Genomic DNA, 27,081 nt, shown 5'->3' with positions numbered 1-27,081 from the left:
GATGAGGTTCAACAAGGACAAGTGCAGAGTTCTGCACTTAGGACGGAAGAATCCCATGCACCGCTACAGACTAGGGACCGAATGGTTAGGCAGCAGTTCTGCAGAAAAGGATGTAGGGGTTACAGTGGACGAGAAGATCAATATGAATCAACAGTGTGCCCTTGTTGCCAAGAAGGCCAATGGCATTCTGGGCTGTATAAGTAGGGGCATTGCCAGCAGATCGAGGGACGTGGTCATTCCCCTCTATTCGACATTGGTGAGGCCTCATCTGGAGTACTGTGTCCAGTTTTGGGCCCCACACTACAAGAAGGATGTGGAAAAATTGGAAAGAGTCCAGCGGAGGGCAACAAAAATGATTAGGAGACAGGAACACATGACTTATGAGGAGAGGCTGAGGGAACTGGGATTGTTTAGTCTGCGGAAGAGAAGAATGAGGGGGAATTTGATAGCTGCTTTCAACTACCTGAAAGGGGGTTCCAAAGAGGACGGATCTAGACTGTTCTCAGTGGTAGCAGATGACAGAACAAGGAGTAATGGTCTCAAGTTGCAGTGGGGGAGGTTTAGGTTGGATATTAGGAAAAATTTGTTCACTAGGAGGGTGGTGAAACACTGGAATGCATTACCCAGGGAGGTAGTGGAATCTCCTTCCTTAGAAGTTTTTAAGGTCAGGCTTGACAAAGCTCTGGCTGGGATGATTTAGTTGGGGATTGGTCCTGCTTTGAGCAGGGGGTTGGACAAGATGACCTCCTGAGGTCCCTTCCAACCCTGATATTCTATGATTCTATGACAATATCAGAATATTCTACTTCATTTATTTGGGAGTCAAACACCCTTTAAAGAGGGATGAATTTCATTTTAATTATGATCTATGGACTTGGGCATAAATTTAGGAATACGTTCTCAATCCACAGCTAATCTCTTAGTGCCATCAATGTGAAGTTCACAAAATGGTAGAATAGGACCTTTATGTAGTAACTGAACTTTTAGGTATCAGTATTACATGTTAAGTTATGTTCAGCAGCATTAAGTGAGAAAATAAGCTTGCCTTTAGGATCACAACTATTTCTGGACCTTGCTTTTCTTCCTTTCCCATCTTCTTTTCTCTCTATTCTTCCTCCTTCCCTGTCTTTGTGTTCCTCCTATGGGCTTAACTACCACCCCTACTCCTATTTCACCTAATAAAATAGTCCACTATTAAATATTTAGTTTTGGAATTAATACCTAAATAAGATTAATGGGGGCAACGTTCATGATTCTTAAAGTCATTGTTTCAGACTCTCTGAAGACAACAATGCACTGATTTACAATCACAAAGTTCTTTTCACAACCAGGAGGGCTAGAAGTTAAGTTTTTGTTTAAAAATTAAGCCTAGATTCTGCAGAATCTGAAGATGCGGTTTCCAAAAATACAACAAGCAGACTGGGAATCTGACACCAGAGTCTCAAGAGGTGCACAGGAAAGACCCCTACTCTCCTGAGAATCTTATGAGTAAGGCTGCAAGTCAGTCACGGAGGTCACAAATTCCGTGACTTTCCGTGACTGGCCCAGGCTGCCTGACCCAGGCAGCCCTTGGGCCAGCAGAAGCAGTTTGGGTGTGTGGGAGGGGGCTCAGGGCTAAGGGCAGGAGGCTGGGAGGTGTAGGGAGGCACTTACCTCGGGATGTGGGGGCTCCCCAGCTCCCAGGCTGCAGCTCCTAGGCGGAGGAGGAGCCAGGGGGCTCTGCATGCTGCCCACGCCCACAGGCCCTGCCGTGGCAGCTCCCAATGTCTGCAGTTCCCGGGCAACGGGAGCTGCGCAGCCGGTGCTTGTGGCAGAAGCAGTGCATGGAGCCCCCTCGCCCCTCCGCCACCTAGGAGCCAGGGACACATGGAGCCGGGTAGGGAGCCCCTGCCAGCCCCGCCAACCCTCAGCACCAGTGGGGGGTCCCAGGCCGTGTGTCATGGCCCGGCCCCACACCCAGCACCAGCGGGAGTCCTGGACCACACACCGCTGCCCGGCCTGCCCCCAGCACCAGTGGGGGTCCCAGGCCATGTGCCGCTGCCTGCTCCCACAGCACCAGCGGGAGTCCCGGGCCAGAGCGCCCACAGCCCCCCCCACCCAAGTTTTAGTTAGGGGTATATAGTAAAAGTCATGGACAGGTTATGGGCCGTGAATTTGTATTGACTTTTACTAAAAAATACCTATGACTAAAACGTAGCCTTACTATGAGCAACTCAAACTCATTAACCCCTCCCAGTTTTAGGGCAATCTGTTTCAATATGCTTTCACTATCTAACTAAATTAGCTATGTGCGCTTAAAGAGCAAATCCTTCTTTAACTCTGCACTTAATGAGCTCATAAAAAGTAAAGTGCCACACATGCTCAGTAAGCTATTTTAAAAACTTCATAACATGGTGAAATTACAACCAATGTTCTCGTGAATAAATAAGGCACTTTGACTTTACTTTACTACTGCCAAATTTCAACTTCCAGCCATTGTGGCTGCAGAGCTGCTAAAGAGTTACAATATATATATTTTTAATACAGAGATATATTTTGTACTCTTATATTCAAAAATTACTGAATATTTTTGCTCAAACTTTTTTTGAACAATCAATCATTTTGGGGCAAAGAGCAAGCATGGGAAAACATCTCCTGAAAAATGAAAGTTCCTCAAGATACGAACAACTGAAAACAGGGATTTAGAATGTCACTGCCACATTTCAGTAACAACGATTGAATGCTGAATTGGACAACAGGGCCTTACTAACTGAAAAACTGTGAAGTCTGTCAGTTTATTTTTCTCTTTTATCTGTCCCAAAGCTTCCCTCTGATTGTTAGAGTGCAATGGACAGTCCTTACTGAGGCAAAACACCTCACTGGCTTCACTCGGAGTTTTGCCTAAGTAAAGACTGCAGGATTAATAGCATTTGCCAACCATTTGGAATATTTTTTTAATGCAACTCAACCAACTAACCAGCAGGGAAAGTTCACATCTGTCAGATGAACCTGACTTTCTAATGTTTAATTACGTTTAAATATTTAATGTTACAAAGAGGCACATATATTATCCTTAGATGACCCTGCAGATGTAGTTGACATTAAAGTAATGAGAGAAGTTGTTTTTAAAAGTAAAGGTTATTTGGGAAGCTGCAACATGTTTTAGTGAAAGTGGGAGTCAAACTATTTTAACAGATCTGAGCAAGGATTCACTCTTTAGAAATGTGCATTTGTTAATAATAGAAACATTACTGTAGCTGTAACGGAAAAAGTTTAAGTCATTAAAAATGTCTACTGAAAAACAGAGAAATGGTACCAGTTAAAAAAAGATCCCATTGTTAATAGGTTGCATTAATCAGCGAAGTCAGGGTAGGTTCAGCCTTTTTTGTGAGCAATAGAAGTGTGTTTATAGAAATGAAGTATTTACAACTACTTTATTAATAACAAATAGTGGTTTAATACCCAGTTCTTAATACATATCTCAGTTAACTCCACAGTGACCTTGAATTTCTATTGATTACTCTCCCATTATATTTAAAATCTAAGAGGAAGGCACAGTGGCTGATATAATAGAATCATAGTAGATATGACACAGAACAGAAGAACACAAAAATGGCCATACTGGATCAGACCAAAGGTCCATCCAGCCCAGTATCCTGTCTGCTGACAGTGGCCAATGCCAGGTGCTCCAGAGGGAGTGAACCTAAAGGTAATAATCAAGTGATCTCTCTCCTGCCGTCCATCTCCACCCTCTGACAAACTGAGGCTAGGGACACCATTCCTTACACATCCTGGCTAAATTGAAGGATTTGTAAAAACAAGATATTGTTGTCCTATTGAACAGTTTTACAGTTTAAACAGTAGTTTAAATGACCATTATAAGATATTTGGTATAAGAAGTGGGAAAAGCAACAGAACAACATTGTTAGTATTTGCTTACCAATGTCAATATATTTTGGATCGAGGGGTGTACCAATAGAATTGCAAAGAACCAGCACGTACTGTATGGAAATAAGAGCAAATATCAGTGCTACTATGTTTGTTTAGTTCGGAAAGTTAACATACTGTACAAGGTATTCCTTTTGTGAAATGCTGCTCATAACCTGTACATCTCACAGGATCACAATCCTGTTCAGCAGCATGGAGAGCTAAAGTACCAAAGCCATCAAACATAATGCAGTGCAAAAATGAGAATAATGCTACTCTTACCTCCTACCTCTATATGAGACTCAAACTATGAAACGGGGCTTGAAATAATGATTAACCACACACTATCAAAGGATTGCATCTACTAGTCAAAAGATGGCATGAAAGAACAAGAGTCTCCACCAGCAAGGGGTAATATGCTGGTGACAAGGCCAGTCTCCCATCCCAGTGTCTGAGAAGGTGTACTGTGCTGTGATTCCTTATAAGAGTCCTGTCCTGTCAGACATTTCTCAAGCTATGTTTACACTGCAACTAGACACCCCAGGCTTGTGGAGCTCAGGCTGTGGGGCTGTTTCATTGCAATGTAGACTTCTGGGTTTGGACTGGAGCCTGGGCTCTAGGACGCTGCGCTGTGGGAGGGTCCCAGAGCTTGGACTGCAGTTCGAGCCTGGAAGTCTACACTGAAATGAAACAGCCCCCCAACCTGTGCCCTGGCAGCCGCAGTCAGCTAGCATGGGCCAGCCGCAGGTCTTCCTTTGCAGTGTAGAAATACAAAAGATGGAGTCACTGAGGGTATCAGCATCAGGTTAACAGGTATATGACAAATTTGCAATCTGACATCTCTGTAGCTGCAAGAAGGCAGAGTTCTTGCTTTGGCCTTACCCACCTGACTTCCCAATACCACAGGATTCTAAGCAGCTACAGAAAAACTGACTAGAATCTTGCCGCTTTTACTCTGCTGCTGCTGCTTGGAAAAGCTATGAACATTAATAGATCGTCTGGATCAGTCTGCCAAGAGACTGAGGAAGATGTGACTCATAAACAAAATGGCAGCTTGGACCCCATTATCCAGAGAATGCTACCTATTTGCCATTCGGATGTTTATTTTTCAAACCCTGGAATGGAAACATTTACATCAAATAGTTTTACCATGATTGAATAGGAAAGTGATGGCCTATTAAATGAGACACATGAAAACTGACAGCAACATGTGCTGCAGGAGCTCCAGGTTCAAAAGCAGGATTTCTATGCCCGAGATCATCAAGGAGCTGGTATACTTGCTCTCCAAGATATGGAAAAGAATTAGCTCTCCACAGTTCTTTCATTTTGCTGACTGAGTCATGTGACTGCAGAGGCTATGGAAAAAACTGTATCACCTGCCCCTTTAAACTGCTGCATAAGAAGGCAAAAATATATAGCACTTAAAATGCATGTGGTGTACGAAAAGTCTGTTGCTCAGAAAAAGATAAAACATCTGAGCATCGAAAAAGAAAAGATCTTTTCAGCAGGTGATCCACCCTCCTCATTCTCTCAGTAAGTGGAGAGCAGGAGCTAATAACTTATGATTTATTTTTCTCTGGTTTTCTCATAATTGTTCTTTGTTAGTTTAAGCCAGAATTTTAGATTGCAGATTAAATACAATGATATTCCTTGACTTCACTATCAAAAATTGAGACTCCACACCTGTTATTTATAATTGATTTTCATCCCCTTTTTTTTGGGCAAATTATCCCCAAATTTTATCTACTTTCAGTTTCTCCACCATGTCCTTGTTGCTGCACTTCTAAGATTCTATGCTATGACATCAGAAGAAGGCTGATGGGACAAGAGTAAAGGCAGCATCGGAGATACAGACCTACCAGTAATAAGAGAAGTGGAGAAGAAACTGAAAGATAAGAGACATTTGTAATCCTGAACAGTTAAAAATAAAAGGGTTTTGCTTATTTATTTCCAAGAAAGAAGATCAAAATGCCTTCACCCACACCAGTAGAGCTGCAGATTTTAAACGATGCAGGAAAATCTCTCAGTTAATTGCACTTAAATTTAGTGGGATGTTTCTGGCCATTATCATAGCACCATATTTTCAGCACACACCACAGCACACTATTACTATACAATCAGTTGAATTAGCACTAAAATGATTCTTTTACCGTTGCACCAACTGACACCGTCTCATGCTCCTCCTTTGTAAGCAACATAAATATGATATAGAAAATAACTGAATTAATTCAGAAATGAATGCAGTAACCATTAAATAATGTAAATCTGGTAGTAAAATGTACATTTATCCTAGACACTTTTACAGCATCTATCGTCGTAGTATCTAGGTGCTAAAAAGAAAGTGGAATGTGAAATGTAAACGTATAGATAATAGGACCAGTTCATTGTACTAACCTTTAGCAACATCTACAGACCTTTTATATAGATATGAAAGATCATACCATGATAGAAAGAACAAACAATACAAGCATGATTTATTGTTATAATTCTGTTTTAAAAAGTTAAAAGAAGAAATGGTGCCTGCATCCCCACCTCACTCTCATTTTCTCTCTTCATATTCTTTAATTTTCCAGTGTAAACCAGTCTTTGGACTTGAAGTTGGACACTACATTTGGAAATGTACGTTTTATTCCATCTTTCCCCTCCTATTATTTGAATCATATTAGCTCAAATTCTTTTATTGTTTTTATAATTGAGAGGGACATATCTTGCACATTTTAGTATGCCCCCTATAAAGGTCTGATCCAAAGCCCATTGAACACAATAGAAAATCTCCCATTAAGTGCCCCAATTCAGCATGGTTTCAGAGTAGCAGCCGTATCTGTAAAAAGAAAAGGAGTACTTGTGGCACCTTAGAGACTAACAAATTTATTAGAGCATAAGCTTTCGTGAGCTACAGCTCACATTCCGCATGTACTTAAATCCATGCATAACTTTAGGCAACTGAGTAGCCCCATTGACTTCAATGGGACTGTACACGTGCTTTCATACCCTGCTGAATAGAGGCCTAAATTAATGGGTTTTCATTTATTTTAAAACAAAAGATGTCTAACATGTAGATTATCAGCTTAAGGTTGACTCAATAGATCAGTGACTTTTTTATTATTATTATGAAAGGATTGCTGTCAGATATGTCTAGAAAGACAAGTTGGTGAGGTAACATTTTATTGGACCAACTTTTTTTGGTGAGAGAGACAAGCTTTTGAACTTACTCAGAACTCTTTTTTCAGGTCTGGGTTTATAATAGTTATTTCATTTTCTGCTTTCCATTGACCAAAACAATCTTTAAAGTCTTGATTTTTTTCCTAAATACTGATTTTGTATCTCTTTGAAAATTGTTTTCAGTATTTCTAAAGCAGTAAAAGTTAACATTGCTCTTCTCCTTACACACCCATTAGCTGTTTGTAAGAACAGCGAGGATAGAGTTTGTTAGTTAGCTGCTGCTGCAATTTTTCTCTCGTTAAAGTGTGGTCCCATTCAAATGGTGGCGAGATTTAACTGAAGGTGATAGAATGGTGCAGATTCAGAAACTGAGGTACATTTTCCTACCACCTGACTGTAATTTTATGGTTGGCCACATTTGTGCCTGACAACATCCATTTAAAATTTGAGATTGTTTCAAGTGAGATTTAAAAAAAAAATAAAAAGATTTTACCTGAGGTTGGTTTTCATCAGCTTTAGTTGCCAAAATGCAGAAGTCTCCACAAGTGGTTATGGAAATCAGACTCTTGACATATTTCACATACTTTTCATTGTTTTTTGTATCCCAAAAAACCACACAGTATTCGGGACGATCCGGTCGGGTATATGCATAAACCACTGTGTTGGAGCAGTAACCCCACTGACAAGAAAAACAACATTGTTAATTTTGACCAGAAATTATGCAAATTGAGTGACAAGTAGTACATTGTTACTGTAGAAAAAGTGTGGTTCATATACACTACCAACATCTATCAATATTTCCCCCTTCCTCTCAAGTGAAATGCTGTATCAAAAATTGTAAATTTATTGCTGTTCTAAATTGCTGGATTGACAATCCAGGAGACCGAAGCCTTCTGTTAATTAACAAAATGGGTAGGAATTAGCTTTCCCACACTGCTACACCAACCCATCTCAACCCTGAACTGGAGTAGTCCCCCAGGGATGACAGAAGAGTTCACTTTCCACAATCTATTCTCTTTTGAGTTTGTTATAAGTACCAATTGCTGTGTTTATTTTTGTGATGTGAACACTTCCCTTCTGGGAATTGGACTTGGAATCTTAGAAATCATAGAAATATTGGACTGGAAGGGACCTCAACAGATCATTTAGCCCAGTGCCCTGCACTGAGGCAGGACTAAGAATTATCTGTACCATCACTGACACATGTTCTTAAAAACCTTCAATGACAGAGATTCTACAACTTTCCTAGCACTTTGTTCCAGTGCTTAACTACCCTTATTAGGAAGCTTTTTCGTAATGTCTAACCTAAATCTCTCTTTCTGCAATTTAAGCCCATTACTTTTTGTCCTGTCCTCAGTGGATAAGGAGAACAATTTATCTTCCTCCTTTTTATAACAACATTTTACGTACTTGAAGATTTATGTCCCTCCTCAGTCTTCTCTTCTCCAGATTAAACAAACCCAGTTTTTTCAATCTTTCCTCGTAGGTCATGTTTTCTAGACCTTTAATCATTGTTGTTGCTCTCCTCTAGATTTTCTCTAACATATCCACATCTTTCCTGAAGTCTGGTACGCAAAACTGAACACAGTACTCCAGCTGAGGCCTCACCAGGAAGGCTACGTTTTAGTCATGGGTATTTTTAGTAAAACTCACGGACAGTCATGGGCTGTAAACAAAAAATCACAGCCCATGACCTGTCCATGACTTTTACTAAAAATACTAGTGAATAAAACTTGGGGGAGTGGGTGCTGGGAGAGGGTGGCCTGGCTGCTTTCGGGGGGTGGCACACTGCCTGGGACCCCTGCTGGTGCTGGCTCCCTCCCTGGCTCTGCACCTGGGGGGCTCCCCGGAAGCGACGACATCTCCCTCACTCAGCTACTGGGTGGAGGCATGGCCAGGTAGCTCTGTGCTCTGCCTCCGCCTGCAGGGACTGCTCCTGCAGCTCCCATTGGCCACAGTTCTCAGCCAATGGGAGCTGTGAAGCCAGCGCTCTGGGCGGAAGCAGCATGCAGAGCTGCCTGGCCATGCCTCCACCTAGCAGCTGAGCAAGAAGGATGTCACCGCTTCCGGGGAGCCCCCTAGGTAAGCACCGCCACAGCCCACCTCATCCCATCAGGTGCCCCAACCCCGTGCCCCTCTCACACTCAAACTCTGCTACTGACGGGGGTAAGTTGGGGTACTTTGGCCTGAGACTGCTTTAGCAGTAGTCAGCATGCCTGGCGCAGGGGCTGCCCGGGCTGCCCTAGCCAGGAGCACCGGCCACTGCAAAAGTTACGGAGGTCATGGAAAGTCATGGAATCCATGACCTTCCATGACCTCTGTGACAAACTCACAGCCTTACTTATCAGTGCTGAGTCGAGTGGAAGAATTACTTCTCATGTCTTACTTACAAAACTCCTGCTAATATATCCTGCTAATATATGTTCTTTTGTTTTTTTTGCAGCAGTATTACACTGTTGACTCATATTTAATTTGTGATCAACTATAACCCCCAGATCCTTTTTTGCAGTGTTCACTCCTAAGAAGTCATTTCATCCAGTGCAACTGATTATTCCTTCCTAGGTGTAGTACTTTGCATTTGTCCTTATTGAATTTCATCCCACTTATTTCAGACCATTTCTACGGTTTGTCAAGATCATTTTGAACTCTAATCATGTCCTCCAGAACACTTGCAATCCCTCCCAGCTTGGTATAGTCCAAAACTGTATAAATGTACTCTCTCTGCCATTATCCAAATCATTTATGAAAATATTGAATAGAACCATCCAGACCCAAGCCAGATCCCTTTCCGCTTGACTATGAGCCACTGATAATTACTCTCTGGGAATGGTTTGCCAACCAGCAGTGCACCCACCTTATAGTAGATAAGTCTAGGCTATATTTCCCTAGTTTGCTTATGAGAAGGTCATGAGACACAGTATCAAAAGCCTTACTAAAATCGAGATATACCACATCTATGCTTTCCCCCTATCCACAATGCTTGTTAACCTGTCAAAGAAGGCTATTAGGTCGGTTTGATATGATTTATTCTTGACAAATTCACGGTCAGTGTTACTTATGACCGTATCTTCTAGGTGCTTACAAACTGATTGCTTAATTATTTGCTCCATTATCTTCCCGGGTACCGAAGTTAAGATGACTGGTCTATAAGATCATGTCTACAGTACAATCTTAAATCGACCTATATTAGGTCAACTTACAGCCACTGCAGAAATTACTGCAGTAGCTGATGTCCGCACTACCTTCCTTTTGTCAGTGGTGTGCGTCCTCAACAGGAGCGCTTCCACTGACTGAAGAGGGGTGCTCCACATTCCCAGCCAGGAGCAGGGAAGCAGTTGCCCGGGGCTTCTTGCCTCCAGCAGGTAGATCTGCACCCTGAGTCCAGTTGGCTGCTGTGCTCCGAGTGGGAAGCCAGGACCCTAAAGGGACCCTGGGTGGCAGTGTGGCTTGGAGCAGAGACCTAGCAGCAGCCCAGCTGGGGAGCCAGGATCCGGCTTTCTTGTCAATTTCACAGCTCAGGCAGAGCCAGAAAAATGACAAGAATGATAGCCAACAGCCAATGTAAAGAACACAGTGTCTACAAAGTCACTGTGTCACCCTGACTTACACCGACATAAGCCCTATGCCTCATGTGGAGGTGGAATTATTATGTTGCTGTAGTTACATCAGCAGGAGCAAGGCAGTACTGTAGACACAGACATAGTAAGGTCGACAAACTGCCTTACATGGACTTAACTCTGTAGTGTAGACCAAGCCTTAATCACAAATTGTCCTTATTCTGCATTTTATAGCTAGGTGTTGTATTTGCCCTTGTCCGGTCCTCTGAGATCTCTCCCATCTCCCACAAGTTCTCATTTCTTCAGCCAGTTCCTGAACTTGAAAACATCTAACTTGTCTAAGAGCTTGTCTACACTTAAAACGCTACTATAGTTCAGCTGCATGGCTGCAGCTACGCCACTGCAGTGCTTCAGTGAAGATGCTACCTAAACCAACAGGAGAGATTCTCCCGTCGACATAGGCACTCCACCTCCCTGAGAGGTGGTAGCTAGGTAGACAGGAAAATTCTTCCGTGGACATAGTAATGTCTACACTGGGAGTTAGGTCAGTTTAACTATGTTGCTCAGGTATGTGGATTTTTCACACCCCTGAGCAATGTAGTTATATCGACCTAATTTCCTAGTGCAGACCAAGCCTACGTAATTCTTAACTTGTTCTTTTTTTTAGCCTCCGATTATACCCCATTTACACTAATGTTCACTATGTTGTCCCATCACTGCTAACCTTTTTGGTGAAAACTGAAACAAAAAAAAGGCATTTAAAACATTTTCTGTTATTGTCTTTCCCTCCAAATTTGAGTAATGGGCCTGCCTGGTCCTTGGTCTTCCTCTTGTTTCTAATGTAGTTGTAAAATGTTTTCTTGTTACTCTTTATGTCCCTAGCTAGTTTAATGTAATATTGTGCTTTAGCCTTTCTAATTTTGTCCCTATATAGTTGTGTTGCTTTTTTTATATTCATCCTTTGTAATCTGACTTAGTTTCCACTTTTTGTATGACTCTTGAGTTTCAGATCATTGAAGATCTCCTGGTAAAAACAGGGTGGTTTCTTACCATACTTCCTATTTTTCCTACGCACTGGGATAGTTTGCTCTTGTGCCTTAATAATGCCTCTTTTAAAAACTGCCAACTCTCCTGAAATCTTTTTTCCTTTGGATTTGCTTCCCAAACACATAGCAAACATAATAAATCAAACAAATATCCCAAACCCTGCAATCTTACAAGACTGGGACAGGCCAAAATAACCAAGTGATTATTAAAGCATTAAAAATAACTCTCCCCACAATAATCACATAATTTCTTACAAAAATAAGACGACTAACTTCTTCATCCCTCCCAAAAATAAAGAATCAGTAGACGTCTGGGAATATGGAATCAGAGAGAAGACAAAAAGGCAAGGCCAGCAATGAAAAGGCCAACCATTGCAACTTAGGATCAACCAATGATTTTATATTAGCTAAATGGCCACATACTTTCAATTTGTTTTCATTATTTCTTAGGGATTATCTGAAGCGAAAAGATAGATATACCCCACCAGAGAAGGGAAAGAGTGCTCTTTAAGAGTGAGGCATGATGGGAAACCTCTCTCTGATATAAAGAAAAAAAGGAGTTCAGCCTGAGGAAGTTTTGATAGAGGCAGGACCTATAGGAATTGAAGATGTAGGGCCCATCTGAGAAAACAACTTCGCTGGTGGTTTTTCTTCCTTTGTTAAATATTTTTTTCATTATGTGCTAAGAAATAACAACTGTTTGGAAAGTGCACTTGGCTGGTTAGTGCATTCTATTCCAGGAATTCTGAGGATCCTCTTCACACTAGATTTCAAACAGCAACTGTCATATAATTAAATAATACCATCAAGGGAACTTGAATTGTTACATAAATAGTATTGTAAATTTTCAAGTCTATGCAATATTATTTTACTGTGTGTCACCATATATAGCAATGGTCTCAGTGAGTTAAGGGGTAAATTGTGAAAGTCCAGGAACCACCAAAATTGTAAATACTGCTACTTCTACTGATAACAATGGTGAGATACCAATGACTGACAGTGCCCAACGCATCTGAGTAAAATATTCCAGAAATTTTTTAAAGGAAAATTATGCAAATATCAATCTGATATTTGGTAGATACAATCTCCAGATTAGGTAATCACTACTATCCAAATAACTGACAAATCATTCTAAACAGCATCAAAAACTCTGAAAATGAAGCAATAATTCAAGGTTTTAACACTAAAAGAAATAATTAAATCTAGCTATTCTTAGAGAAATTCCATTCAATTTATGCTAAATAATAGTAGATGCAAGACCTCCCACATTCATTACTTTTACTAGTGGCAAGGAATATTAACTGCGTGTCATACAATTCTCAGCCTTGTGGCCACTTGTTATTGTTGTTAATAGTACTTAAAAGGAAAGATATTGGGGACTGGATGCTTTAGTAGACTGATAATGGGATACTAAGCCTTTCAACTCTAGGTCACGGGTTCAAATATGGCCCAAGTCAATAATGACTTTCAATCACTACCATCTGATGGTTGTTCAGCAGCCAGTGTGAATAGCTACTTCCCATTAGGAAGGTACTGATATAATCAGAAGGGCACACCAAAGTCATGAAAAGAAGTAATAAAATGTGCTACATATTAAAGGAAGAAATGTAGCTTTGAACTAGCAATCTTTAACATTGCCACTAAATATATTGTCAATAGATTCCATATGTTTGCTGGATTAATAAAGTAGAAAATAATTCTGAAAGAGTAATTAAATCCAAATGAGCAGCTAAGAATCTATATCTTTATGCAAGGACAGCTGTTCCCACAAAGACTCAGTTTTGCAAGGGAAAGAAATGCAGCTTTGACACAGAGGTCTTAGAACTCAGATTTAAAAAAATCCCTTTTTCCTTCATCTGCCATCTCTAACCCAGGTCTGGAAATACGTACATCCTGGGATGCAACCCCAAAATGTTTTTTCAGTGTTTCATACATACCAATGGTAGTTCTAAGAAAAACAAATACATATAAAAAGCCATAGGCATGTGTTCCAGTTGTTACAAATTTCCCACAGAACACACCAGGCAGCACTTCCTCTGAGGCAGGTTAGAATTTCCAGAGCTTCTTCCAGCAAATTTACAATGAACTATCTGGAGTCTTTTCCGAGGAGACACAAATCATTCTCCAGTGGCTTTTTACAACAGAGTGAAACACTGTCTTTAATTATAGTTGCAATATGTTCGTCTGAAAGTTTCATGTTATGCTCTTTCATCCTTGCAGCTTTATTTTACAGTCTATTTAAATGCTAGTTAACAAAAACTTGAATGGTTAACATAAACAAGCAATCTTTTCAATTCATTACTTCAATCATCCCTCTCCACTATTATGTTATCTTTAAAATTGAACAGCAAGGAATATTCTTTGTTTGGATCACAGTTTTTTCAGCATGCTGACAGCATACATTTGCTACGAGATAACATCAGATAGAACAGGCAAGCAATGCCTTGCTAAATTCTTAACCAGGAGCCCACTTTGTACTGCTGTGTTTGTCATCTTAAAAAGTCATATACAACAACATAGTGTAAAGATTTTATAAGTACTGTTTAACTGTACCTAAACATAAATGTCAGTCTACTTGCCTTTTAATAAGTGTACTACCGGTTTTATAATAATATGATTTTTTAACTTTACACAGGAAAACAAATGTAATATAATTGTACCAAATAAAGTTATTCATAATGTCAGATTTTCCCCAGAAGGTGAAATGGTTGAAGCAAATCTTTACAAATGAACCAACAGTCACTTACAATAAAACTTATACTATCCTAATGTGCTAGAAGTCTACACAGACTTCAGTGAGAGTGGGTTCTTTCAAGTCTCCCAGACGTATAGGTTTAAGCTATATAGCACATAGAGGAATAAAGCTAAGGCCCTTTTCACACTACTACTTTTAAATGTAATTTTGTGACCAGTTACAAATAGGACAGTTCAGTTTCTGTTCGTATAGCAGTATTTCTGCCATCAAAACGACATTTACACTCACTGCCCAATGGTATTTGTATAAGTGCATTCTGGGAAAATCTAGGCAGCTCTCTCATCATGTCTCCAGCACAGGACAGGAAGCCAAAGGAAACAGCCACTGTGATGCTGGCAGACTAGGTACCAGCTCATGCCAGGGCCCCTAGGCCTCACTGAACACTGACAAACACGTAACTGGAAACCAGTCTGGCTCACCTGTCTGTTAGCCTGGTTAAAATACATGTTAAGTTGATAATAATGTATCATGTAATAATGTATGGAGGATATGAATAAAAATGCCTGACGAGAAGGAAACAGAAGTGGAATTTGTACAGGGCAAAATTTCTAAGCATAAGAAAGGGATCCCCAAGCTGCTTAGATTAGCCCTAAAGGACATATAGAGCTCGCATATTACAGCGGTTTCTGTTACCTTTTTGAAATCTAAAACTATAACTCATTTGTGTTGTAAGTTTACCTGCTTTAACCTTGTAAATAACTCATTTCTTTTTCTTAGTTAATAAATCTTTAGTTAGTTTATTATAGAATTGGCAACAAGCTTGGTCTTTGGTGTGTGATCTGAGGTACAATTGACCTGGAGTAAGTGATTCGTCCTTTGAGACTGGGAGTAACCTGAATATTGTTGTAACTTGAATATTGTTTTGGTGTAAGGGACCATCTATATAATAAAGGCAAGCCTCCCAAGGTAACAAGATAGAGCAGAATACCCAAGGAGACTGTGATTCTACATGAAGGCTGTTGTAGTACTTGGTTGGTTAAATCTACACGCAACCAGTTTGGGGTTTGTGCCCTGTTTCTTAACAGTCTACCCTGAGGTTGGCACTCCCCGCTGTGAGACACTCTAGACAGCTTGACAGACATAAAACAGCATCATCAGCATGTGATCTAATTACTCTCTGGGATGCTCTACCACAGAGACTTGGTAAGAAGGAGAACCAACCAAACTGGTTACACAAACATGGTTGGAGAGCCCTGTCTGAGCTGTTTAAAAAAAAAAGTACAGAACTGATTACTGGGTTCCGGCCACGGTTTTTGAGAAGGGTGAAATACTCTTAGCTGCAATGATTACTGATGGAGTTTTAACTATGTGATGGGACCCAGCCAGGGTCTCCCACGGTCAGCCGCCTGGCTAACAAAATTGCGGTGAAAGTCTAATATTGTGGGATCTGCAATTTCTGCACTATCGCGAATTAAGCAGGGACTTTGTGATGGGCAGATACAAACCATGTTTTCAATCAACTATCCTGGTGACTGGTTACAAACTTTAGGTTAGGTCTTCACTACAGACTTATATTGGTACAACTACATTACTCAAGGATGTAAAGAATCCACACCCCTGAGCGACATAGCCAGAGACATCCCTAGGGTATGGCAAATCAGGGTGGCGGCCCCGGGCCCCGCACTTTGGAGAGCCCCGCGGTGGCTGCCCTGAATCACTGTACCCTAAGGATGGCTCTGTGTGCATGTCATGCCAGGGGCACTAAGCCAGCCGCAGGGGGCGCTAGGCCGGCCCAGGGGGGTGGGGTTAGGGAGACGGAGGGGTTAACTTTGCAGTCATATGATGCACCTACACAGGAAAAAATTCAGATCCATAATTTACCACCAGTGCTGCTTCATCAGTGGTAGCAGTGGTGGAAATGGAAGGGCAGAAAGGTTAGGGTAACTATCAATGAAAGCTAGCCCCATCAGGTAAAGTTTAACTAAACCACAATAGACACACCTGAGCCCTGTCTCAACTGTAACTTCCACCCTTGCTACAACTAGTGGTGCTTTACTAGTGATGAAATTGTTCAGTGTAAATAAAGTCAAATATGCTAAGGGTGGGTTACATTTTTAAAATAAAAACATGGATTGTTCAGAAACTGATGGATAAGTTCTTTCCCTCCCCCACCCCTGCCTCCAAAAAAGGAAGTTTCCTGCTCCCCTGCTAGCCCTGACAGAAGCGCTAATCACAAACATTAACACATTCTCATCTAAGTAGTCATGAAAAATTTAACAAACTCGTTTAGAAACAGATTTGTCGAAGTGTCTTAAAGTGCAGTAATGATTAGAAAAAGAGTGCCTGTGGAAATGACACTGCCATGGTGTGTATTTATTTCCCATTAATACCTTCCTTATTATATTTGGTCAGTTTAGAAATCAAAACATTTTTAGACTGTCAGAACTCCAAGCTTAATCTGGCATGCAAAAATTAAGCTGCATTCTTTTCACTTAGCACAAAATCAGATAATCAAAACTTAGTTATTTTGTTGACATATAAGACAGAACAGAAAATAGCTTCCTCTACTAGCTGCGCATTAATGACTGTAATCAAAGGTATGTTTGGTGAGAAACCTGTGTGGTGAATACATACACAAAGGGAGTGGATATATGCAATAACAAGTTAACATTTTTTCAGGTATATTTTCTGATAATAACCATGTTTTAAGATTTTCCAGTAAATCAAGTGCTATGTTACTACCTACCTTGTAATCTGGCCGAATGTTTGCAAAATATATAAAAGAATCAACAGCTAACCCAATCTTCAGTCCACCTCCCTCCCAGGACAATGCTGACATCTGCTTGCCAGGAACTTTCAATGTACGCAAATGCTAAAAAAGAGAATATTTAAAATATACCACAGAGTTACCAGCACTACCAGATCATTAGAGACAAATGGTTAGACAGCTGAGGCTAAATCCCACTCTCCGTTACGCCAGCAATACTCTAGAGTTACAGTGATCACAGAATTTGGCTTTTGTACTTTTAAACAGATCAAAACCAGAAATAAATTTAATTTGCATTACCATAAAGTATTATTTTGCCTTCACTGCACTGTTATTTTTGTCAGAGAGAGAAACCCACAAAATTGGCAATATATGACTAACTCATAACTCAAACTCACAAAACTAAATATTAAAACGAGAACGAAAGCACACGTGTCTTCTTTCAGTCCACAAGTATATGTTATTTGAGCCACTTTTTAAATAAATAACTTCCCATTAATAATTCAGTACTGACATTTGACATTTCTCAAGAATTTGGTTTATCCTGACATTGTAATCCTGTTTATCACAGCAGCAGATTGAGATGTTACTTCCAAGCACAATTGCTAGGACAAAGATGACAAATTTAGTCATTTGTCTTGATTTTTATAATATCCCCATCATGGGTATACGTACAATCAATTTTGTAAAAAAATTCTAACATACACACACAATTATATTAACATCAACAATAAATCCTTTCCAACCTTGTTAACTCTTTCCCTTCCCTTACCCCTATCCCATCATAAAAGCCAGAGGGCGAAAAAAAGAAAGTTAAATGTCCAGTTATGTCTTTTAATTGTTACATAGAAATAAATCATACAATTTATAACAGATGGTAAATTAATTCCCATTTTGAAACACTGTTTGAAGTTATAACCAGTAAACCTCTTGACATTCACAAGATGCCACGTTTGATATCCATATGTTTCTACAGATTGACTACGGCCCTAGTCCTGCAGATACGTATGCAGGTAAAAGAAATTACACCCAAGTAGCTCTATTCTGTATATAAAGTTACTCATATCTGTACATCTACTCCTGTTGGTAAGTTTTTGAATAATCAAGGCTTTAGTATGCTTTGATTTTATGTTATGGCTTCTGTTTATCTTGCCCATATGCTCAGGGTTTAGCTGATCGCCATATTTGGGGTCGGGAAGGAATTTTCCTCCAGGGCAGATTGGAAGAGGCCCTGGAGGTTTTTCATCTTCCTCTGTAGCATGGGGCACGGGTCACTTGCTGGAGGATTCTCTGCTCCTTGAAGTCTTTAAACTACGATTTGAGGATTTCAATAGCACAGATATAGGTGTGAGGTTTTTTGCAGGAGTGGTGGGTGAAATTCTGTGGCCTGCGTTGTGCAGGAGGTCAGACTAGATGATCATAATGGTCCCTTCTTACCTAAATATCTATGAATCTATGTTGAACAGATTGCCAAGGCATCTGAGCCTGATTTTCATGCCTCAGACTGGCTTACTTTTCGAGGGCATAACTCTTTGCCCAAATTAACAAAAGGTGCAAATTTTACTATTTATATGACTAAGTGTCCGACGGAGGGTATAATACAAGTACTTAGCTATCTAAATCCAAAATATATTGTGGACATAAATTACACTCACAAAAAGAGAGGACATTTCCTGAAAACTTGAGCCATTATCTGTGAGTGTTTGAATTAGTCCAACAAAATTTTCCACAGACCTCAAAATTAAAATGTTACTTAAGGATATTTCTGTATTAATCTGGAATGCTTGATTCAGTCACCCACGTAATGAGACTAGCAGGCAGACTAGTTAAACTGTCCCAAAGATTTGGGCACTAAATATTCTAAGTTGTGGAACAATCCTCCTCCAGAAATCAGGATGACACTGGATCTTATGTCTTCATTTTGTTCTGAAAGTATATCTCTCATTGTTATAAACTTATCACAGCTATCTTCAGAACTGGTCTGGCCTTCCTTCCCTATAAGAACTAGAAATTTCCTCATAGGTAAATTACCTCTACTTTACATAATTTTGCTGATGCCCAAATATCACAATGGCTAATATATCCATGTCTAACCTACTATGAGAGCAGCATCACCAACAAAAAATGTAAAAAAACCCATCACTTAGAAGGAGACTGGGTGGGTGGCCTGGCCTTAAGCTCTAGCTATATAAAAGACTTTTGGGCCAGATTTCTAAAAGTATCAGTTAAGCACCTACATACCTTTAAAAATCTGTCTCTTTGACAAAACTATGTCCCCAACAGACATATGAATGTTAAATACAATTTATTACTGCTTCCAGAAGTTTCTGGGCCCATGGGCTTCATTGATGTCAGGTACCATGCACTGAGTTTTACTGAATTTGGCCCATAAAAATATAGTTACAGCATAGTATACTAATGCTGTGCAGTAATAAATTCACACTTCTTGAATCATGATGATCAATACTGTTTTATAAGTACACAACCCATGCAATTAGTAGACTAATTCCCTACAAAAATAATATTTAGTTTACTTCAATATAATTTTAATATATTCAAACTACAATGCACTTCTGACACACTGATCATAGTTTGGGCAATTACCATACAAACAAAATGTATACCAAGGTTTGTTGTTGCGGTTTTTTAAACAGTGTGCATTTTACATCTAAAGTAGGATATTAAATATATTAAATATTTTTACCTCACCAAATGGAGTGTAGAATTGCACAAGATTTACATCTTTATCCTGAGTGGTTGCTTTTTGGAAGCCTGCCACAGCCAACACACTTCCACAGTGGTTCCATTGGATACTCACTACATTCATACCAGTGTCAATCAAAACAGGGTCTAGTTTTTAGAAATAAAAAAGAAGTGTAAGAAGTGTCAAAAAATTTTTGGACAAAAATGGCTCAGTGTTCAGTATCCCATACCTGAGCAAAAAGGCCATCAGTTCAAGTTTTAGGCACACCTAATTTTAAGTTATTCTAGATGTTATTACTAAAGGGTCACACACTGTTACTTCTGTAGGCCAAGGGCATTGCATACACCAAGGTACTCCTTGCATTTGTCCATTCCCCCCCACAAGCTCCTTGTGTGGCACCTTCCCAGTCTCCTCTATTTCAGGGACTCCCTACCACTCCTATCCTTGTACCAGGAGCTCTGTGTGCAACTCCATTACCCCGTCCACCACATAAGAGGGGCACTGTGTGCCCCCTCATTGCAGACACCCTGGCATATGTTCCCCCATCCCACCACATGCCAGTTGTGCTGTGTCCCCGCATGTTCTCCTCACTGCATATCATGGTCTCCATTTCCCCCCATGGCAAGGGCACTGTTTGATCCTTTGTTCCCCCAATACTCCCTTCCTTACCATGGCCAGAGGTCTGTGTGCCCCCCATAGCAAGGTCTCCTATTTTCTCACTATGCCAGGAGTTCTGTGGGAGCCTCCCATTCCCCCTACCATTTCTTTTCTTTCTGTCTGGGGCTGTCAACTGTTTTTTTTTTTAATCTCTAGACAATCACAGAGGTGGTTGAAGTTGCTGAGTCAGCCAAGCAGATGCCAGGGTCTCCATGTGTTCCCCATTTCCCCCTTACGATTTTCACCAAAAATCAGTATGGTTCTGGCTGTTGATGCCTTGAACATTCCCTGGAATTTTGGAATTGATGAGATGCAGCATTCAAAAGCTATGGCATTAGAGACAAACAGAGAAATTTCTTCAAGTTGAGAATAAGACCTCACTTTGCTCGGCTAAAAAGCAAATTGTACTTACTTTGGTCATTCTCATGTCTCATTATCTGGCATCTTCCATTGTCAAAACAGATAGCAAGGCAAGGGCAATCTGGCTCAGTATAGCCTTCTGTACCAGGGTACCAGTGTATTCCGGCAATACTGAATGCTCCAGTTATGTTCACCAAACAATTCAGTTTCATTTTCATCTAGAGACGGAATAGTTTAATCATTTAACAGCTCTATCACATATTTGACTAAGCTGGCCATAAATGCAATGTATATTTATACCAACATCTTACAAATTACTAGAGCTGGGTGGAAATGGTTCTCATATCCCAGGAAAATTTTCAAGATTTCAAGAAGATTTCCCCATTCTGATTCAGTACAAAAACTCAAAATCTTGAAAATCTGAAAAAAAGAATTGGTTCGGTCAACTGATACTTTGATAATTTCAAAATGTTTAATTTAGATTGCAATCTTTTAAAATTATTATTAATTTTTAACTATAACTTAAACTTCAAACAAAGTCATTTTGAACCAAATAAAGGAACTTTTCATTTTGAAAAGGTCAATGGGGACATTTTTACAATTTAAAAAACATCTTCCCCCCCAAATTTACTTCTACATTGGAAATTTGTCAAAACCCACCTGACCCTTTCCTGATGAAAGCTTTGGTTTAGATGAATCAGCATTTTTCAACAGAAAGTTTTCCAACCAGCTCTACAAAAGGCCCCCCTTTGTTTAAAGTTTGCAGATGTTAAGTTTTATAAAATAGAAATGTACTTACAAAGTAATTCAAGAGAGAACTGGAAAAAGCTAAGATTTTTATATATTTGTAATCCACTATGACAGCATGTTTTCAAGTGTCACCCAGGTTCACCCTTCCCCCACACTCTCAACAACATGAACTTTCAGTAATAAAGTACTGTACAAAAAAAAGACTCAAAACATCTGGAATTGTTTAATGCCTTTTCTACACTATCAAAAAGCTACACTGATTTTGAAAATGGTTTAGTGCATACTCCACATTACTGCTCCATAAACAAGATAGGAGGCCTTGTTTGAGTAACATATGCTAAACAATGCTAAGCCAGAACCACGTTTGAGACTAGATCCTAGCTGGATTTGAACACAGTTCTCCAAAATAGTTATCAGAGAGTTTTAAAATTGCATAGTGAGGACACAAAGAATGTTACCAACTTTTAAACACTCAAAAATGATAATAGGGCTAGAGACTGATAAAGGGGTAGTAGATATTTACCAAACCCTTCTTTCAAAGCTACTGCTTTTTCATCTATTTGCATCTGACCTCTTGTAGTTATCAATTTTTTTAAAAGAAAATTGAAATAAAAGGAATATATATTTTGTCTACAGAAGAATTATTTTAAGTCTTTTGGAACTTTTTTTAAAATGGCCTCTTCTCTTAATTGATACACCCACTTAATTATGGCAATAGGTTGTCCATCAGGATGGACAATTAGAGGATTTTTCTGTACTGTGTTGTTGCCTAAAATGTAATGGTACAAAGTCCAATCGTATCAAAAAATGAAGTCTATGTTTTTGTAAAGTTGGCACTTTACTACCGTTAAGTATTTTCAAACAGTTATTCCTGTACTCCACATAACTGGAAGATCAAACTAAACAATGGCAAGTAAAATACACACTGACAGAAACATAAACCAATAGTATACACACATATTTTCCCTCAAGGACTTGCTGATGAGATGTAATTCTTTTAAGAGCTCTAATTTAATATACTAAAATTCCGTCTCACTGTTAGACAGCCATGGTGGAAAAATGAAGGCCTGATTGATGCCTAAGATATGTTAGTATTAGTACTAATGATGCATTAGCTTCATTTCATTTACCTAGCATGTACATAAATGTTTTCAAATTTCTCTTTTAAATATGGATTGCAAGGCAAAGAATGTTTTAATTGATGTTATGTTCATTTAGCTGCTCGGAATGATGGTGTATTTAAATGTTATCAGAATATTTCCATTAGAAAACTTGATAATGTAAAAACCTGCATAAAATCAGAATAAGAAGTCTTCACGTAGGACCTTGCGTAATTCTGAAGATTCAAAACCCTCAAATGAATAAAAGATTATAGCTACTACTTGTAAAGTATGTCTGTTTTAACTTGTGATCTACAGTTTTACATTAAAAAATTAGATAGTTGACACATATACTGTACAGTACATAACTCTGAACTTACAATAAAATTCCCTTGGTTGTCATAAATATGAATTTCTCCATTTGCCATTCCAAAGAGTAGAATTTTGCTATCTGAGGACCATGCTACATGGCACAGTTGTGAACCTTTCAAATCTTTCCCCCAAATACGATTACCTATAAAAGAAAATTATTAAACTTAAGAAACATACCAGAGAATTGGAAAGATTACTCAGACACAAGAAACTACATAAACAGATAAAGAAATTCAAAGTTACAGTTTCCACGGTAACTAATTCAGTGATGTATATATTGAGGCAGAAAGTTTTGTAGTCAGTTACTGTGGGAAACATAACCTTGTATTTCTCAAGTTTTGCAAAAGTAAAATCTCAGACATAATGACACACCAAACAGAGTTTGGCTGTGGGATTTTTTTTAAATAAAGAAAAATAAACAGTGAGCAATATGCATGTCATGCCTTTAATTTCAATTACATGGGATTGTGCATTCACATAACCTACTTTTTGTTTATTTCAATATATGAATATCCATATATGATACATGCATATGGAAAACTACTCACAGTACAGGTTTGAATTAGTAAGGAAAATGAAGAGTTTGGCACATGCTATTTTCACACTTTATCAATTCTTTACTTCTCAACCAATTTTTCCAAAACTTAGCAAAACATTCATTTCTCAGTTACTATAACTGTGCAAAATTTGAACTTTTCAAATTAAATATTCAGGTTATCCTTATGCAAAAAAATGGTGTGTAAAAAGTATGAAAAAAATATAATTTTTCCATATTCGGGTAACTTAAGATGAATGGAATGTTATCAGACTTCAAAAAGAAAAGTCACCACTGGCTTGAGAACAAGGAACAGACATTTTTGCATGAAGGGTAATCTTTTTCTTGGAAAAAGTTACAAGTGCCTGAAAATAAGTTCTTAGAATAAATATGCTTTAAGAACCACAGCTATATCATCACTCTTGCCATACATGGAAAACCAGACATTTACTCCAATTGGAGTATCTTAATTTGGCTTACACAAGTTTTCTAAACAGAATTACTGAGAGTGAAAGCTACCCAAATCTCCAGAACACCACATTAGTTAACAAAACAGATAATCCAGCCTGTGATAAACCCACGATGACAGCCTCCATAACCTACTTCTTAAATTTTCAAACAATCACCTTAGTGCTTTCTTCTATGCTGCCCCTTAGCTTGGGAAGAGCACCACATAGACATGTGCAAAACTAATGCATTATCCTTCTTCAAATCCCTCCTTTAAAGCCTCCTTTGCTCTGACGACCACAAAAAACCTGGAAACAGTTAGGCAGCTGGGTGTGCTGAGACTACCAAGGTGACCAATATTGTCTCATCTGTCTGTAACTATCTGTTGTCTCTTGTCTTATACTTAGCTTATAAACTCATTGGGGCAGGGTCCATATTTTTTGTTCTGTGGTTGTACAGCATGTAGCACATTGGGGTCCTGCTTCACAATTAAGAATCATAGGTGCTATGGTAATACAAATAACAAATAATAATAGTAACAACTTTACCATCCACTGAACCAACAATCACAGCCCCATCTTCGTACACAATACAAATCTTTTGTCCATCAGCATTCCAGCTCATACTTCGAACAACAGATTTATTTCTATTGTTGATCATCTCCTCATACCAAGCACCTGTGATCAGAGAATGGATTTCAGTTGTACCTTTCACTTTGCAATCCTTTAAGTGAAATGTGGTTATTAGAAGTAACCCAAGATATACTCAGATGCGGCTAATCATTAAATGTCACATTACAAAAAACTGCAAATAGCATGATAATGACATTCACAAACGATAGTAACTTTGAGAAGTGTAACAAACACAAGAAAGAAGAACAAAGGAATACAGAGAGGTTATAAATATAATCAAGAAATAAAATTAGATTCTGTTTATCTGAAATACAGATATTCAGCAAAAGGGAGAAACTTGTGAAACAGTAATGAAGAACAAGACCTGAGCTGAGACTTGACAGAAAATTAGGTACGACTTTGCTATGTGATATGGCAACAAAAAAAGACCAATGTAGCATTGGGCTGCATGCACAGAAGTGATGTAAAACAGAAAGGAGAGGCTATGGTTCCCTTTCTGTAAAACACTGGTGAGGCAGCTCTTGGAAACTATATAGGCACATATAAGCCACCAATCACTGCAGCGTCCACTGTGTTGAGGCGTAAGCAGCTCAGTTCCAAAAAGATATTGACACATCGAATGAAATTCAGAGAACAGGTGTTGGAGGGCTTGACTTGTTAAGATGTACAGGTCAGCCAAATGACAACAACAGGAAGCGTAAAGGCATCATTACAAAACAACAAATATTAGAAAGTGCAGACACCAAGGATGGAGAATTAGTAAGGGTAGTCCAAAGAAGTAAAGTGATCAAGTTAAGAAAAGAGAAAATGTAGGATGTCTTTTTAAAATAACTGTGAGATTTACCTAGAGTCAGAGCTATTAGATCATGGAATAGGTTTTCCAAGGGAAGTAGTGAAAACTCTACTGCTTAAGACATTTAATAGACAATACATAAACAACACACTCTAGGAAACAATTTTCTTTGATAGGGTAATGAACTAAATGACCTAATGAGTATTTTCTGGCACTGATATACATGATTCTGCTATGACAGTAAAATTAATCCTAGGCAAAGTAAACCACCTGATTTGACGCATCCAAGATGGAGAACTGAAATGTCTCTCTATTTCTCTAGTAATTTGACAAAGGACTCTGTTCTTTAACAAAGATTTTTTTCTCTCTTTCTCTCCCACTATATATGTGTTCATTGGTTTGTTTTGATATGGTTGCTTGTGATAATTGGTGGACTCCTACAATTGATGTATTTTTAAATTGTGCTGATGCATATGTTTTTAACAGCTCAAATATTAAAACACAGAAGATGAATACTATAAATTATACACTACTTAGTTATGACAATGCAATAAATTCATGGAATAATTCTAGATTCTGTAGAAAAATTTACTCTATAATCTCTTGCTCTAGGCAAGGTCTCTAAGGCCTAACACCTCCACTAGAGTGTATCTTTTCTGCATTTACTGTTATAGCACAAAGGATTATTCAATATTAACATCTAAGACTAAACCTAAACCATTCTATTGTATATTCTTTGTATAGTTCAACAGGTTTTCTGCAAATATGAAAATGTTTGTTTGGCTATTGAGAAAAGTGAATAATAAGGTTTCAATTCTTTGCTGTTGAACAAAAACACTTGAAAACTGAGATCTTTTCTTAAGGCAGTTCTGGAAAGATGACTTCATTCTTTATACGGGATTACACGATGGAAAATGCGTACAATTAAGCCCGGTTATTAAACGCTTGTAAACTAAGAACTTCAAACATACCTTACACCTACTTTGAGCTTTGTAACCTGCAATTAAAGTCTACAGACACACATTATTCAATCTCAGAATCACTCACTATGGTATATTACCCAATCTCAGACTTGTCCCAGACAATACCTTTATACAACATCCACACAATGATGAGCCCATTTTGATCACTGGTAGTTAGCTTTTGATACTGTTCATTCCAGGTCACCACTTGCACAGAACCTGGAAAATTATATAAAATTCACTTTTTATATTAATCAGGAAATGGTCTAAGATAATAAAGATTATTACACCCTTTTTAAATTTTCAATCACACTTTTATGGAATCTCCTGGCTCTGCTGATTTTGATTCTGCTTTTTCAGCCACTCTTTTTTGTGACTGGCAATAAACGCTCTTCTTTCCACAGACCTCTACTGCATTGCCCCCACCTCTTCATCTATTTTACTCCCTTCAGTCACAGTCTCTCCAAATGCAACCTTAGATATTACTTCTATGAGAATAAAGCCCAAATCTGTATTCATTCCTGGTTTCTGTCCTCTTCTCTGTTTCTGCCTGCCTTACCCTCATTAACTCCTGGGTCATTATAGCTTTCTTCAGGTCAACAGATTGGCATTCTACTAGGGGGAGATTTTCAAAGG

The 27,081-nt window shown here is 38.9% G+C and overlaps 1 protein-coding gene across 4 annotated transcripts in view; it reads right to left on the bottom strand.

Annotated features, from left to right (window-relative positions):
* Positions 1–27,081, bottom strand: part of WDR35 (WD repeat domain 35) — an 82,650-nt gene that overhangs the window by 37,624 nt on the left and 17,945 nt on the right. For 3 of the 4 annotated variants that reach the window (XM_048845589.2, XM_048845586.2, XM_048845588.2), the window contains exons 4-12: positions 26,572–26,664; positions 24,607–24,735; positions 23,085–23,218; positions 20,907–21,072; positions 19,838–19,983; positions 17,113–17,238; positions 7,562–7,747; positions 6,057–6,089; positions 3,920–3,980 (exon numbers count right to left, since the gene is read on the bottom strand). In XM_048845589.2, coding sequence (XP_048701546.1) covers positions 3,920–3,980; positions 6,057–6,089; positions 7,562–7,747; positions 17,113–17,238; positions 19,838–19,983; positions 20,907–21,072; positions 23,085–23,218; positions 24,607–24,735; positions 26,572–26,664 — 1,074 coding nt within the window. The remainder of the gene's footprint in view (positions 1–3,919; positions 3,981–6,056; positions 6,090–7,561; positions 7,748–17,112; positions 17,239–19,837; positions 19,984–20,906; positions 21,073–23,084; positions 23,219–24,606; positions 24,736–26,571; positions 26,665–27,081) is intronic. The other variant, XM_048845587.2, reaches the window with a different exon arrangement.

This window comes from Caretta caretta, chromosome 3 (assembly GCF_965140235.1).
Source record: "Caretta caretta isolate rCarCar2 chromosome 3, rCarCar1.hap1, whole genome shotgun sequence".
Classification (NCBI taxonomy): Eukaryota; Metazoa; Chordata; order Testudines; family Cheloniidae; genus Caretta; species Caretta caretta.
Note: the sequence above shows the minus strand (reverse complement) of the source record. Positions and strands in the feature narration are given on the sequence as shown.